Source organism: Microcaecilia unicolor, chromosome 1, assembly GCF_901765095.1.
Source record: "Microcaecilia unicolor chromosome 1, aMicUni1.1, whole genome shotgun sequence".
NCBI classification, from domain to species: domain Eukaryota; kingdom Metazoa; phylum Chordata; class Amphibia; order Gymnophiona; family Siphonopidae; genus Microcaecilia; species Microcaecilia unicolor.
Window position 1 is genome coordinate 127,014,394 of NC_044031.1, and position 17,549 is coordinate 127,031,942.

The window sequence follows — 17,549 nt, forward strand, 5'->3', positions numbered from 1 at the left end:
CTCCAAATTACTTGAGCGTGCTGTTCACCGCCGCTGCCTTGATTTTCTCTCCTCACATGCTATTCTTGACCCATTACAATCTGGTTTTCGCCCTCTCCACTCAACCAAAACTGCGCTTACTAAAGTCTCCAATGACCTATTACTGGCTAAATCCAGAGGTCAATATTCCATCCTCATTCTTCTTGATCTTTCCGCTGCTTTTGACACTGTCGATAACAGCATACTTCTCGATACCCTGTCCTCACTTGGATTCCAGGGCTCTGTCCTTTCCTGGTTCTCTTCCTACCTCTCCCTCCGCACCTTTAGTGTTCACTCTGGTGGATCCTCTTCTACTTCTATCCCTCTGCCTGTCGGCGTACCTCAGGGTTCTGTTCTTGGTCCCCTCCTCTTTTCTATCTACACTTCTTCCCTTGGTTAATTAATCTCATCCCATGGCTTTTCCTACCATCTCTATGCTGATGACTCCCAAATCTACCTTTCTACCCCTGATATCTCACCTTGCATCCAAACCAAAGTTTCAGCGTGCTTGTCTGACATTGCTGCCTGGATGTCTCAACGCCACCTGAAATTAAATATGACCAAAACCGAGCTTCTCATTTCCCCCCCAAACCCACCTCCCCGCTCCCCCCGTTTTCTATTTCTGTTGATGGCTCTCTCATTCTCCCTGTCTCCTCAGCTCGAAACCTTGGGGTCATCTTTGACTCTTCTCTCTCCTTCTCTGCTCATATCCAGCAGACCGCCAAGACCTGTCGTTTCTTTCTTTACAACATCCGTAAAATCCGCCCCTTTCTTTCCGAGCACTCTACCAAAACCCTCATCCACACCCTTGTCACCTCTCGTTTAGACTACTGTAATCTGCTTCTTGCTGGCCTCCCACTTAGTCACCTCTCCCCTCTCCAGTTGGTTCAAAACTCTGCTGCCCGTCTCATCTTCCGCCAGGTTCGCTTTACTCATACTACCCCTCTCCTCAAGACCCTTCACTGGCTCCCTATCAATTTTCGCATCCTGTTCAAACTTCTTCTACTAACCTATAAATGTATTCACTCTGCTGCTCCCCAGTATCTCTCCACACTCGTCCTTCCCTACACCCCTTCCCGTGCACTCCGCTCCATGGATAAATCCTTCTTATCTGTTCCCTTCTCCACTACTGCCAACTCCAGACTTCGCACCTTCTGTCTCGCTGCACCCTACGCCTGGAATAAACTTCCTGAGCCCCTACGTCTTGCCCCATCCTTGGCCACTTTTAAATCTAGACTGAAAGCCCACCTCTTTAACATTGCTTTTGACTCGTAACCACTTGTAACCACTCGCCTCCACCTACCCTCCTCTCTTCCTTCCCGTTCACATTAATTGATTTGATTTGCTTACTTTATTTATTTTTTGTCTATTAGATTGTAAGCTCTTTGAGCAGGGACTGTCTTTCTTCTATGTTTGTGCAGCGCTGCGTATGCCTTGTAGCGCTATAGAAATGCTAAATAGTAGTAGTAGTAGTAGGGGCATGTCAGGGGCGTGTTCAACGAGGGACTTGGGCGTTCCTAAGACATGACCGTCTTTCAGCAATAATGGAACAAAACAAAGACGTCCAAGACTAAAACTTAGATGTTTTGAGCTAGACTTGTTTTTATAGTGAAAAAGCTGCAGTGGGAATTGAACCCACTTGCCCAAAATCAAATTCTGCTGCACTAACCACTAGGCTACTCCTCTACTCCACACAAGAGGTGTCCCAAATGAACAGATGACCACTGGAGGGAATAGGATCACCTCCCCTTACTCTCCCAGTGGTTACTATCCCCCTCCCACGCCAAAAAAATGTGATTAAAAATATTACTTGCCAGCCTCTATGCCAGCCTCAGATGTTATACTCAGGTCCATTAGAATAGCATGCAGGTCCCTGGAGTAGTCTAGTAGTGATGCAGTGCACTGCAGACAGATGGACCCAGGCTTCTACCTCCCCCTACTTGTTATGCTTGTGGAGGAAACTGTGAGCCCTCCAAAACCCACCAGAAACCCACTGTACCCACATATTGGTGCTCCCTTCACCTGTAAGGGCTATGGTAGTGGTGTACAGTTGGGGGGTAGTGGGTTCTGGGTGTGTTTTGGGGGCTCAGCAGACAAGGTAATGGAGCAATGGTCAGATGTGTACGTGGGAGCATTTTATAAAGTCCACTGCAGTGCTCCCAAGGATGCCCTATTGCTTTCCTGGGATGTCACTTTTCTACCTGATGCCAAGCTTTCTATTTTTTTATAACATCTGAGCCTTGTGTCTATTGTTTATCATTAGATTTGGGCTTTGAATTCAGATATATAGATGAAAAGGAGGTCTCATTACATATATCTAAATACTAGAGTGCTATTTTCCATACTTCATAGCTCGATGGACCCTTGGTCTTTTCCCAGTGTGGCATTACTTATGTACTTACTTATGTACTTAAGAGTGTACATTCCCTAATTACCTGTCCCAATGCAAATGAAGCTTTTACCTCCTCCGTGCATGTAAATTGTTTCATCCCTATGCGGATTCTCTGATTCCGTGTCAGGCTTTCTTTCCAACCAAAGCTTTTACCACACTCAGGACATGTAAATGGTTTCATTCCTGTGTGTATTCTCTGGTGCATTGTGAGGTTTACTTTCTGACCAAAGTTTTTACCAGACTCTGTTCATGCAAATGGTTTCTTTCCCGTGTGGACTTTCTGATGCACTTTGAGATTTACATTACAACCAAAGCTTTTACCACTTTATTGTGGATTTCCTTGTGTATTTTGTACACTTTTGCATTTGGATGTATTTGTTTGAAAATGGACCAAAAAATAAAACATCCAAATTACAAAACATTTTTCTAAACAGCATTTTCAAAAGGAAAAGAGAGACTTATTTTTGTAGAAAATGACCTTTCCTGTTCTGATTAAACGTCCAAATTCTGACTTAGATGTCATATCCAAAAATTCCCCTTGTGCATTTGACTTTCCCAAAGTCACAAGGAGCAGCAGTGGGAATTGAACCCATGTTGCCAGGATCAAAGTCCACTGCACTAACTAATAAACCACTTTTCCTCTGTTTTGGACGTCTTGCATTTGGACGTCTTTTGTTGGAAAATGGACCAAAAAAAAAAAAGGACATCCAAATCACAGGACGCCCATAGTATTTTTGAACACAAAAGATAGACGTCCATCTTTTTCGAAAATGACCTTCTCTCCTGTTCGGAATTTGGACATCTTTGTAAAATGTCCAAATTCTGATTTAGATTTTTCTTTCGAAAATGCCCCTCCAAGTCACTTAAGGAAGTTGTCATTAAACAACTCCTGAATACAGGCCATGTCGGGTCCTCCAATAAATCTTGCTTCCTCTGTTTTTGAGGCTCTACCTTCATTGTCTTCATCTAGACCCACTACACTTTATCTTCTCTGTGCTCTAATGTAGCCATTGACATGTGCACTACCTGCTAGGGTTAATGCAAGAGCACTTACTACCTCCCATTTAGGAGGCACAAGCTGTTCCCATGTTAACAATGTTGTCCAGTTAGCATGCTAATCATAACATGCTAGCTGGATAGTGCAGAACCACCCACTCCACCCATATGCCCCCTAAAAAAAAATAGTTACCGTGCACTTACCTCTAAATTCTTTATATGGCGCCTTAAGTTGTGCATGCTAATTTGGCTGCATGACCAAATTGCGCACAAAACAATTGATTAACAAGCTAATCAGTGCCGACAATTGGTACTTAACCAATTAACAGCACTAATTGGCTTTAATTAGAATTTACACAGACAACTTTCTAGGCATATTCTATAATGCGGTGCATGTAAATTCTAATGCGCACAGTTGAAAAGGGGGAATGGCCATGGGCTGGTTGTGGGCATTTCAAAAAACTATGCGCACTATTATAGAATACACCCGATCTGCTCCTAACTTAGGTGCAGGTATTTAGGCCTGGTTTTAGGTGGCATAAATGGGTGCACCCAAATTTTAGTCACAAGAATGGCGTGTGAGCTTATTTTATAAACTACGCCCAACTTTAGGCCAATTCTAAAGGCGCCATATATATAATATCCCGCTTAGTGCACAACAACAGGGAAATTATTGCAAAATGCTTTAACACATTTTGCGTTAAGCCATTTCTCAAATGCTAACCACACATTAGGGCTTAATTCCCTTTAGTAAAAGGACCCCTAAATTAACTGTCTGATTATGTCATGAACAAAGGGTGAGATAACAGAGTGAAACTAAGCAGATATGTTTTGCCAATTTAGGAGAAAAAGGAATGTGATGCATTATGTAAGAATCTTTAAACTAAGCCCTTTAAAACAGCACTTCCTAAACCTGCCCTGGTGATCCCACTGACATTCAGGTTTTCTGGATATCCATGACAAACATGAATAAGAAAAACCTGCATATAACAGAATCCATTTAATTATACAAATATATCTGAAGTACATTCATTGGGATATCCTGAATATTGAAATGGCTGGGGGTGTCACCTTGGGAAAGGTTTAGAAAGCCCAACATTTAAATGAAGCAGCACTATTTCTCCTGAGGAGTGAAAAACCTGAGGTGGGAACTGAACTTAAGTCCATTTGCACAGCAGTGACATTGAACCACCAGGCTAGTTCTCTCAGCCAGTTTCTAATCCAGCTCACCATTTTAGGACCAACCTCTAGGCTATTCACTTAATTTATGCTCAATCTCCCCTTCAGTGCATTACCTTACCCTCTTTGTGCTGTCATCGAATAACTTGCAGAGTGCATCTGAGTGTGGATGAGTTTTCGGTGGGAAGGGAAGGGTTATAATAACTTTAGGGTGGAACTCAAGCCACAGTGGAGCTGCTTCTTCAGTGAGAAGCAGCAGTAGCAGCAATGTGTGGGGGGGGGGGGGGGGGTCCCTGTCACAGGCGAGTTCTTCGAGCTATACATCTCCCAGCATTGAAGGGCTGCCACTGCTGCTGTACTTCCTTCTAGGGTAGCTGACAGGCATGGAGGGCCAGATTACAAGGTACAGTGGAGCTGGCTGCAGGAACCAGATTAAAAGTACCTGTGGTTCATTCTTATTTTGGAGACTATAGTTTGGACACCTCTGCTCTAAGAAATTTTCATGAACAAGTAACTTTAACAACAGTACATAATATAAAAGCATATAATATATTTGGAAATTCTGGAAGCAAAGAAATGAAGGGATTTACAACTTATTCCTCAACATTTCCAGTGAGAGCAGCATAAATTGTTATGCCTTCATCCCAACCCTTGAATTTTGCATCCCAAATGCATGTTTGCTTAGATTTTCATGTCATTGGAAAGTAGGTACTCTTCCCCCCCCCCACTAAAAATGAATGCATGCTAATGCTAGAGACACCCATAGGAATATATGGGTGTCTCTAGCATTAGGGTATGCTAATTTTTAGCGCACCTACAGTGCGGCTTAGTAAAAAGGGCTCTTAATGTTTAATTCCCTGGTGGGTGTCAGCTTTGTCTGGGAAAACTCACCCTTTGGTCATGACTCCTCAACATCAATTGCTGTTATTTGATGTAATAGCTGCCACCAGGGGGTTACAATAAGAAAGCCATACTGGGTCAGACCAATGGTCCACCTAACCCAGTATCCTGTTTTCAACAGTGGCCAATCCCAGGGCAAGCAGTGGCTTCCCCATGTCTATCTCAATAACAGACTATGAACTTTCCTTCAGGAGCTTGTCCAAATCTTTTTAAATCCCAAATACGGTAACCGCTGATACCACATCCTCCGGCAAAGAGTTCCAGAGTTTAACTATTCGCTGAGTGAAAAAATATTTCCTCCTATTTGTTTTAAAAGTAATTCCATGTAACTTCATTGAGTGTCCCCTAGTCTTTGTCCTTTTGGAACAAGTAAAAAACTGATTCACTTCTACTTGTTCTACACCACTCAGGATTTTGTAGATCTCAGCCATCTCTTTTCCAAGCTGAAGAGCCCTAACCTCTTTAGCCTTTTCTCATATGAGAAGATTTCCATCCCCTTTATCATTTTTGTCACTCTTCTTTGAAACTTGTACAAATCTGCTATATCTTTTTTTAGATACGGCAACCAGAACTAAGGGCCCAATGCACAAAGGCAGCCGTAAAATACGGCTGCCTCAGTAAAATTTACTTAATCACAGACTGCAACCATTGCACAAAGCAGATCACAAGCAAATGAGATGCACGGATCACCCTTCGTGCATCAGTAGTTGTTTGTGATTCGAAGCTGTCAAATGCATTTGACACTGCTGTGACATGCATTTGACAGCTTGCACAAAAAACCCTGATGGTCCAGTGGACCGCCTCCAACCTCCCCTCCATACCTCCCCTCCACACCTCCCGACCCCCCCCCCCCCCCACACCCCTGACAAAATTCCTTGGTGGTCCAGTGGACCCCACACCCTTCATGCCTCCCAACCCCCCCACCCCCAAAAAAATAATCCATTGGTAATCCATCGGACCACCCCCCACAACCCAGAAAATCCACTTCTCTTTCTTCCCTGGTACCTTCAAAAAGTTGGGCAGGAGCAACACCTCCTATCTCCAGCCCCACTTCTTTCATAATGGCAGCACCCAGCCCCTGCCCGGTGCATTCTGGCATACACAGGGTTGGGCTAAACACCATATAAGGAGTTGGGTATCGCCATTTTGAAAGTGGCGGGGCCCGAGTCAGGAGGGAGAAGATGTTGCTCCTCCCCTCCTGCCCAACTTTTTAAAGGTACCATGGAAGGAGGGGTTCAGTAGACCACCAGGGTCATTTCCCAGGGTGTGGGGAGTGGGGTCTGCTGGACCACCAATGAATTGTTTTGGGGGCAGGGCAGGGGGTTGGGAGGCATGGGGGGGTCTGGAGTCCACTGAACCACCAGTAGCTATGCCATTGCATGTAGAAAAGTTCTAACATTCCAAAGAATTTTAAATAGAATGAGTAGAGCGGTGTGGTAGCCGTGTTAGTCCACTTTTAAAGGTAATCAATAGAAATAAAACAAAATAAAACATGGAAAAGAAAATAAGATGATACCTTTTTATTGGACATAACTTAATATATTTCTTGATTAGTTTTCAAAAGTTGCCCTTCTTCATCAGATCAGAAATAAGCAAGTGTTGGTAGATGACAGTATATATAAGTGAGACATCAAAGCATTTCAGTGACAGTCTAACAGGATGGGGGTGGATAGGTGAGAGGAGGGTGACAGAGCAATACAACTTTATGGTTTATAATGGGCTAGAAAACCCAGCTCTTTGTTAAGTCCTGTCTGGTGGGTGTCAAAATATTTAATCATTTTGACTTCAAAGGTCTTACGTTCCTGTATTGTTTTAAAGTTACCTTTCAGGATTCTTACTATGAAATCACTGGTACAGTGTTCTGGTTTGTAAAGTGCTGCCCCACAGGAGTGGAATCCTGGCTGGCACTAGCATTTTTCATGTGATGTCTATGTAAATTAAATCTTGTCTTTAGCATCTGGCTTGTTTCTCCAATTTAGCATCCTTCGTCACATTTTTTACACTGAATGATGTATATACCACATTGGAAGATGAGCATGTAAAGGATTCCTTTATGTTGAATATTTTTCCTTTGTGAATGACTGTGGGGTCCTGTGAAATGTTTTGGCATAGCTTGCAGCTGGATATATTGCAAGGATGTGTGTCATTCTCTTCTTTTTGAGTCTGTGTTGGGAGCTTACTGTTAGACTGTCACTGAAATGCTTTGATGTCTCACTTATATATACTGAGGGGCATAATCGAAAGGGGCTGGCCATCTATATGGGCGGTCATCTCTAAGGCCGGCCCCGTAAAGCGGCATACCCGACTGTATTATTGAAACAAGATGGCTGGCCATCTTTCATTTCGATAATACGGTCGGGGCCGGCCAAATCTCAACATTTGGGCCGGCGTTAGAGATGGTCGCCGATAATGGAAACTAATGGCGGCCATCTCAAACCCGGCCAAATTCAAGCCATTTGGTCATGGGAGGAGCCAGGACACCAACCGGGCACCCTAGGGGGCACTGCAGTGGACTTCACAAATTGCTCCCAGGTGCATAGCTCCCTTACCTTGTGTGTTGAGCCCCCCAAAACCTCCCAAACCCACTACCCACAAATGTACAACACTATCATAGCCCTTATGGGTGAAGGGGGGCAGTTATACAATTTGCCAGTTATACAATTTGCCCCCTTTCTGCCTCCAAAATAGGAGGTGGTAAATGCATACTTGTTAATGGTGAATACACAACCTACATTTAAAAAAAAAAAACTTTTCTGTGCAGTAACTGTATGAGCAGACTGGGAATGACTCCGTTAACACACAGGCTCTGCACTTACCATGCGGTAATTTTTGCATCTAATGTGCTGTAAGTGTAAAACATTATGCAGTTAAGAAAACAGGCCCCTAAATCTCTGTTGAATTATATGTGAATTCTTCAAAAGTACAAATTATTTTAATAACATAATGCTGACTGTCACACTTTAATGAAATGCATTGTCTTTGTTTCTACATTTTGAAAACCTATTTCAATTTTTTACAGATAAAAAGCAATCACACATACCCATTTGACACTTCCTATGCCTGGCGTGGTGAATCATACCTTGCTCTGGGTATTCTGGGATTCTTTTTTTACTTGCTCTTGGGAATAACCTCCTTGCCTTCCGTCAGTAATATGGTCAACTGGAGGGAGTTCCGATTTGTACAGGTATGTGCATGAGTTAGGGCAGGTGGAATGGACTGGAGAGGGCTTCTACAACTCCAGTAGCTGGAGTGAGGACAGTACCGGATAGACTTCTATAGCCTATGTCCCAGAAACACCAAAGAAAGACCATGATCAAGTATTTTATATCACTTTCATTGTTGGTTTATTCATGAATTGATGAGGAATGTGACTGTTGGGCAGACTGGATGGATCATTCAGGTCTTTCTCTGCCATAATTTAATAAGTTATTATGAGGCCTCTTTTACAAAGCTGCAGTAATAAGGGCCCTGCGGTACCATCGGTGCATGGATTTGCCAAGCGTTGAGGCCCCCTTTTACCACAGCATGTAAAAGGACTTTTTTAACAATGGTGGTATGGTAAGTGTAACAGTTGCTGTGCAACCATTTCCTGGGGGAGACCTATTTAGGAGGCGGTAAGGACTCCCGTGCTAACCCAACAGTAACCAGGCAGTGCACAGGGCTGCCTAATCACCGCTGGGTAATCCCCTGGCACTAAAAAAATAAAACTATTTTTTCAGTGCTGGAAATGGTGCATAGTGGGGGCAGGCAGTACCGTTGGGTTCCTGTGATAGCCCGACAGTAGTGCCAGATCGGCATGCGGCAAAATGGCGCTACGTGGACCACTGCTTTGTTATACTTATTCTACAGAAGTGAGCACAATTATTGTTTAGTCTGCCCTGGTGACTCACTGGTACTGTGCACTGAGCAACTGTGTTTTTCTTGTATAGCCCCACTTTTCTGTCCTGATTTTCAGCTCCTATTGATTATGCAAATGAGTGCCTGCACGTGGCCCGCATCTGCCCGCATTCCCCATGGGCTGTCCCTGCTGCTGCATTTTGCAGTGCAAAAAATTTGAGTTGACTCCTGAGCTTGAATTCAGCCCCTTGACCTGTTCCAATGACTAAACAACCTTAAAATGGGAGCAAAACCTATACTCCCAATCAAGGTCAGGGCCAAGTGTGCATTATACTGTCAGAAAAATATATTTTTAATACTAAAACCAAAATGAAACAATCTGGTCAATATTTAAAATGATTGAATGTGCCACAAATGGCCACTGAACAGTTCAATTATTTGCTCAGGGCTATCCACTAATGTTCAGCAGCAATTAAACGGTTATTGTCACTGAAAAATCAGTGGTTAGCACCTAAACGAAAACTGGCTATTTGGGGGTTTTCTAGGGGCAGAGTCAGCATTTAACCAGGTAGGGTAACCACATAAATGGGACCGCATAAAACACAGCCCTATCTTTGTGTGGCAGCCCTTTTACTAAGCCACATGGAGGGGCATAATCAAACGGCGCCAACCATCTAGATGGCCGGCCCCGTAAAGCGGTGTCCCGACCGTATTATCGAAACAAGATAGCCGGCCATCTTTCGTTTCGATAATACGGTCGGAGACAGCCAAATCTCAACATTTGGACCGGCTTTAGAGATGGCCGGCATTGGTTTTCAGCAATAATGGAAACTAATGCCGGCCATCTCAAAGCCGGCCAAATCCAAGCATTTGGTCATGGGAGGAGCCAGCATTTGTAGTGCACTGGTCCCCCTCACATGCCAGGACACCAACCGGGCACCCTAGGGGGCACTGCAGTGGACTTCAAAAATTCTTCCCAGATACATACCTCCCTTACCTTGTGTGCTGAGCCCCCCAAATCCCACTCCACACAACTGTGCACCACTACCATAGCCCTTAGGGATGAAGGGGGGCACCTACACGTGGGTACAGTGGGTTTTGGGGGGGTAGTTGGAGGGCTCCCATTTACCACCACAAGTGTAGCAAGTAGGGGGGGATGGGCCTGGGTCCACCTGCCTGAAGTGCACTGCACCCACTAAAAACTGCTCCAGGGACCTGCATACTGCTGTCATGGAGCTGGGTATGACATTTCAGGCTGGCATAGAGGCTGGCAAAAAATGATTTTTTTTTACATTTTTCGGGGGGTGGGAGGGGGTTGGTGACCACTGGGGGAGTAAGGGGAGGTGATCCCTAATTCCCTCCGGTGGTCCTCTGGTCAGTTGGGACACTTTTTGGAGGCTTGGTCCTAAAAATAAATGGACCAAGTGAAGCCGGCCAAGTTCTCGTCAGAGCCGGCCTTCTTTTTTCCATTATCAGCCGAAGCTGGCCATCTCGTAACCACGCCCCCGTCCCGCCATACGTACTCTGCCGAAATGCCCCCTTTCACTTTGGCCGGCTCTGCGATGAAAAGCAGTTGGAGCCGGCCAAAATCGGCTTTTGATTATACCGATTTGGCCGGGTCAGGAGATGGCCGGCCATCTCCCGATTTACGTCGGCAGATGGCCGGCCATCTCCTTCGAAAATAAGCAGGATTGGTGCCTACGTGTGCCCAACGCGTGTCAATTTGTAATTACTGCCCAGCTACCACATGGCCTGGATGGCAATTTCATTTTTTACACGTGTCCACTACGTGCACCGAAAAATATTTTTATTTTCCAGTGCACGCACGGTAATCGGCATTTAAATGCACATTGACCATTACCGCCTGGTTAACACGTGAGACCTTACAGCTAAGTGAATGGGTGGTTGCAAGGTCTCACACCCAAAATGAACAGGCACCAATTTTCATTTTGCCGCACGTCCATTTTTGGCCCCCCACCCCCACCCCAAAAGGCCTTTTTTACAGGTGCACTCAAAAATGGATCTGCGCACGTCCAAAACACACGCCTACACTAGCACAGGCCAGTTTTCAGTGCACCTTAGTAAAAGGACCCCTATATGTTAGCTGGCGTTGTGTAAAACAGATATTCAGTGCCAAAGCTCAGACACGACCCGGCACTGAATATCTGGGAATAACACCAGCAGCAGTCAACAAAACACTCACTCTGGCTGGCTGAACATATACCCCAATAATGATTTTTTAGCCTGCCATTTGCAGGCTTTCCCTCAGATTCAACATAGCAAGCCTAGAGATCTACGCCAATTCTCCAACAATGCACTTAACAAGCTAATGAGCACTAATTAGCACTGATTAGAATTTATGTGCACAACTCGCTAAGCGTATTTTGTAACGAAGTGTGCCAAACTTCTAACGCGTGCAGACAAAAAGGGGCATGGTTATGGGCGGGCAAATGGACATTTTGTGGGCATTCTGAAATGTATGCACATAGTTATAGAATATGGCCCAGTGTGCATGCATCTATGCTCTGGGATTTATGTCACATTTTCATTGGTGTAAATGGATGCAAGTAGCTTTAGGCACTGACATATCAATCAAACTTATTCTATAATTGGTGCATACATCTAGAATATGCTTAGTCAGCACTGATTTCAGCACCAATTTTTTAGGTGCCATATATAGAATCTCCCCCTTTGTGTGTGTTTCTCTTTTGCATATCACACCGGCACCCTTAATTTCCTGGCTTTGTGTTTGACAAATGTGTTTCACTTTAAGAAAAAGAACATCATGTAAGGCAAAGCTGACAAATAAAGCCTTGTGCTTTGAAACATGTCAGCATAATTAGTTCTGATAAGCCAAGGTCACCTCTGGTTGAAGTGTACAACTCTTGTCAATATGATAAACAGATTAGTGCCAACAACTGTTTGCCATATCAGATCCTTTGTGTTTCCTCAGAATTACTGACAGGGATTTGCTTTCAATACGGGAGAGCTGAATGTTTAATATAGATTTCAATTCCTTTCCTGCTACAACCTTTAGTAAAGATGCCCTTATTTTAAATAGCTTCCATAATGTTTCTAGTTTCTTTAATCCTTCTGTCAGTTTGTTTCTTCTATGGTTTGTACAGCAAATAAGTTAAAGCTGAGTCAACTAGATTACTGCTACGAAAGTTCTGTTCTTGAAATACCTTTTATCCACTGGCAGCAGATCCACATTAACAAATAGGTCTAGCCTCTGTGTATCATGACTTCTGGGGGTAATTACAGGCAGGGCTTAATTTCTGGAGGAAAGGCCTGGAACGCAGTTCCACCACTTCTTTTCAGTCCCCAGAGCAACAGAAGTCTTCTACTCCATCTCCTCCCTTCCAGGTAGCCTGCAGTGAAGAGGAGGAAAGGAGTGAGCCTGAAGCAGAGCAGTCACCTTGCTCCCTAATCCAGCTCCTCTTCTCCTGTCAAATCTACCCCTGGCTTGCTCACCTCCTTCCCAGCTCCACAGTTCCACTATCTTTTTGTCTACAAATTAAGCCCTGATTAAAGGACACGCCTTTGTTTGTAAAGGCACACCACTATCCAAACTCTCACCACAAAAAGGTATATTTATTGGATCCTCAGATGGTGGGCTCAATAAATCATTTCAATATTGACCACTTGCATATCTTCTACAGGGTGTCTGGAAAAAAAACACCCCTTTACATTGGGGCCCTTTTACTAAGGCAAGTAAGCGTCTACGCACGCCCAACATGTGCCAAAATGGAGTTACCACATGGCTACTGTGTGGCTCTTGCGATAATTTCATTTTTGGCGTGTGTCTGATACGCATGGCCGAAAAATCATTTTTATTTTATGCTGCGTGTATCGGATGCACGCCAAGTGGCATTTGGTGAGTGTAGGTCATTACCACCTGGTTATTATGTGAGACTTTACCGCTAGGTCAATGGTTGGTGGTAAGGTCTCAGACCCAAAATGGACGCAAAATTTTCATTTTGCCACACGGTTATTTTCGTCAAAAGTTTTTGAAAAGGCCTTTTTTTACAGGTGTGCTGAAAAATGTTTCTGTGTGTGCCCAAAACCCATGCCTACACTACCACAGGCCATTTCTCAGCGCACCTTAGTTTCAAAATACTTTGCAAATGTTAAAACATTTAGTATGAACTTTGGAAATACGTTAGTGTAATGGAGGGGGGGTTCTTAGTTAATTCATAATTTGTGATCAAATTGTCCTTCTTCAACCTTGACATATCCATGAAGTCTTTGACACCACTGAACTGTTGTCTCAATGAATTCTGGGATTTCATTAATTAAGAACTCAACTGCCAATAGTCAGCAGCACTTCACAGTTAAGTGGTGCTGAATTTCAGTGGTTGAGCAGCCCTAAGCAATTTAAGCAGGCAGGATCCTCTCTTGCCCGCTTAAATTACTTTGACTATCGGGCAGACAGTATTCCATAAGATGCGCATATAAGTGGCAGGTCTGCCTACGCCCTCCCATGTGCATTTATGCACTATGCCACTCATACACACCCGTTCAGAATAGCGCCTAGTTGCTCTGATGCCACTTATATGTGTGGGTATACATTTATCTGTGAAAGCACTGATATTCTATTTATTTATGCATACAAATAGCACATAAATGTGGGCAAAGGAGTAGGGATGGACCAACCACACTTGCAGCCAAGTAGGAATAAATAAAATATCTTTATTGAGCACCATTTCAAAATGTAGACCCGACATGGGGCCGTGTTTCGGCGCGAGTTCCGCCTGCTTCAGGGGTCACAAGAGCTACATCTTCTGGTGAGTGCCAAAACCAAAACCAACTCCTCACTTTTTTGTTTCATCTTCACGGTGTCGTGAGGATTTTTTACCTCCTTTTTTGCCTTCAGATAGAAACAGACCCATATTACAACTCAATGTACATCAAACAGTCTTCACAAAGTGCACAGCAATTTGAATGCCATTTTCACTGTGGCATCCAACATGCTGTATACTTTGTGAAGGCCGTGTGATATACAGTGAGTTGTAATATCAGTCTGTTTCTATCCCTCATTTTTGAGGAGTTGGTTTTTGTTATGGCATCTACAAGAAGATATAGTTGTTGTGACCCCTGAAGCAGGTGGAACTCCCGCCGAAACACGGACCTGTGTTGGGTCTACATTTAGAAGTGGTGCTCAATAAAGATATTTTATGTATCCATACTTGACTGCAAGTGTGTTTAGTCCATCCCTACAACTTTTGCTTGGACTGCTTTGTACGTAGAAATTTTTTCCTTCTTGGTTTACATAAATGCAGGCACCTAGCTATAGAACTGCCCTTAAAGGAACCACTACAAAGATGAAAATTCAGAGATATATTAAGGTTGCCAACTGATTCCAAATTTGCTTTTCCAGTCCTAGGTTTACCCCATTGCATGTTGGAACTTGTAGTCTTGCTTTTGTTAGGGAATGCAGTTAGGAAATAAGAACTACCAGACCCAGCATGCAGTGAAGTAAATCCAGGACTGCTTCAGCTTGCTGAGTAAGTCTGAAACCAGTTGGCAACCCAGTGTGTATTAATATATATATATGTGCTGCTAAGAGAGAATGGAGCCTATTTACTGTTAATAGGCAGAATACAAATAACATACCAATGACATGAGTTTATGTTTATTCTTTTTGTCTTTTAGTCTAAATTGGGCTACCTTACATTGATCCTGTGCACTGCACACACGCTGATCTATGGAGGGGAACGGTTTATTTACAACACCTATTTTTACAAATGGTATCTTCCTCCAGCATTTGTGCTTTCCCTAATTGTCCCTTGCATCGTGTTGGTCTTAAAATTTATCTTTATAATGCCTTGCTTGGACAGAACAATTACAAGGATTCGTCAAGGCTGGGAAAGAAACTCCAGGTATCCCAAACAGTCAGACAAGGAGAATGGAAAACCAGCAGTATAGGCAGCATGATTCATATATGCCATGTGTGCATCATTGTACCAACCCAACATTCTGCTTTCAAACTTTAAGAAGATGAAAACTCCAGACTTGGTAGACTTGAGTAGCTACTGAAATATATAGTATATTAAGAATCTAGTACTTTCCCAGTTACAACCTAAGATACTGTAACTACAACCGGTGTAGGAGTGCATTCATACTGCTCTGCACGAAGGGTCCCTTTTACTAAGGTGCAGTAGGCCTAATGTGGGCCTAAGGAACAGTAAAAGGTCAATACCATGGGACATGCTGAGGTGTCCTGCAGTAGTTTGGGCAGCAGCGGTAAAATATATATTTTTTTATTGCCATGGGAGGCATGTCTGGGGGTGGAGAGTAGGCATGCCTGCACTAATTGGGCTTACCGCTCACCATTTGGGAACTACTGCCAGGCTCCTGCAGTAGCCCGGCAGTGGTTCCCACTCCCAGCACATGCCATTTCAGGCGCTACAAAAATATTTTCTATTTCTGTAGCATTAGTGCGTACCCAGTGGTAATCGGGCAGCACCACGCGCCACTCATTTACTGCCGGGTTAGCGCGGGAGCCTTTACCGCCACCTCTGTGGGTGGTGGTAAGTGCCCCCCCCCCCAAAATGGCCACACGGTAAGTGGTTCACTTACTGCATGGCCATTTCTTTTCAGGAAAAAAAAGACAGCCTTTCATCTGCTGTGGTAAAAGGGGGCCTCAGCTCGCACCAAAAACATGTGCTGATTCTAACATAGGCTCCCTATGACCACAGCTTAGTGAAAGGAGCTCTAAAAGAATGTGTTTTGAGGATAGAAAAACAGATAAGGTAGTAGCCTTTGTGCTTTAATTAAAAATCTCTAAACCATATAAAAAGACACACAGCCTGGTGGGATATCGAAGGTATTATTATGGGACCATGTTTTGCTATGTGTACATTGTATGTTGCCTTTCATTGGCTGGTCTCCAAAATGAAATAAACAGAAAATTTCAGCTGGCAGAAAGGCGTTCAAATTTATTTCTTATTGACACCGGGTACCACCAATATTCAGTGGCAGTACCGAGAGAGCTACCTGGTTAGCTTAGGACAGCCTTTTTCTGTCAGCTATCTTGTTACCACTGCTGAATATCAGCGGTGCCCAGAAAACTCCTGGCTCCACCGAGACTCCACATCCAGAGGGCTCTGACATTGCTCGGATAATACCAGTGCAGTCAGCCCAGATTTTCAGCAGCATTATCTGGGTAACTGCTGCTGAAAATCCAGGTTAGATCCAGTCAGCCTAAGTTAACTGGATAGGAGCTCCTGATTTTCATCTTGTTCTGTCTAAAATCTTAGGGCTCCTTTCACAAAGCGGCGCTACTGATTAGTAGTACGCGGAGGGGCCCTTTTACAAAGCAGTGGTAAGCCCAACGCAGACTTACCGCACGCTAATCTGCAGCTACTGCCAGCCCAACACAAGCACCTGTGGTAGTTCCTGCCCCAGCATGCACCATTTCCTGTGCTGGATAAATCGGGGCTGTAATGTGTAGCGTGGCACTAACCCAGCGGTAATCGAGCAGCACTGCGCACCACCAGGTTACCACTAGGTTAGCGCAGGAGCCCTTACTGCCACCTCGATAGGCGGTACATGCTCCCTCTCGGATGGCCACGCAGTAAGAGCAATCAATGCATGGCCATGGCTATTTTCAGCCTTTTTTACCCGCTGCAGTAAAGGGGCCACATCATGTGGCAAAAACAGCCCCCACCGCTAGCCCAGGGCACTTTTTACCACAGCTTGGTAAAAGAATCCCTGAATGTGAAGAAGCCCATTCAGTTCCTATAGGCTTCTTCACATTCAGTGCACACTAATCAGTAGCGTTGCTTTGTAAAAGGAGCCCTTCATTTTCAAAATGAAGTTCCACAACTGTGAAGATGTGATGTAATACAGAAATCAGTCTTTTTAGCGTTTGTATAATATTTTGAACACTTTCCACTACAATAAAACATTTTAGCAAAAACTTCTAAAGAGATTTGGGATCACAATATTAGTGTATACACAAACTAGAATATCAACTACTTCCAAAGATCAATATTCAATATTATCTTTGTTCATTTTGTACTACTTATGACATTTACTCAGTGATCACAGATATATTTCTATACTTCTGTCTTGTATAATGAACATATGAAGGTTTGTATTGTGAATATCATGCCAATAAAGACATAAAAGCTTGCCTTCATCTTTTTATATACAGTAAATCATTATACGCTATTTGATCGATTTAATTGTTATAAGTAATATGTGTATATTGAATTGCGAA

General features: G+C 43.7%; 1 protein-coding gene across 1 annotated transcript in view; it reads left to right on the plus strand.

Moving 5' to 3' along the window:
- The window catches only part of LOC115468358 (metalloreductase STEAP4-like), a 53,423-nt gene extending 37,818 nt beyond the window's left edge, over positions 1–15,605 (plus strand). The window contains exons 4-5 of the mRNA XM_030200008.1: positions 8,505–8,669; positions 14,978–15,605. Coding sequence (XP_030055868.1) covers positions 8,505–8,669; positions 14,978–15,250 — 438 coding nt within the window. The 3' untranslated portion in view covers positions 15,251–15,605. The remainder of the gene's footprint in view (positions 1–8,504; positions 8,670–14,977) is intronic.
- The last annotated feature ends 1,944 nt before the right edge of the window (positions 15,606–17,549 follow it).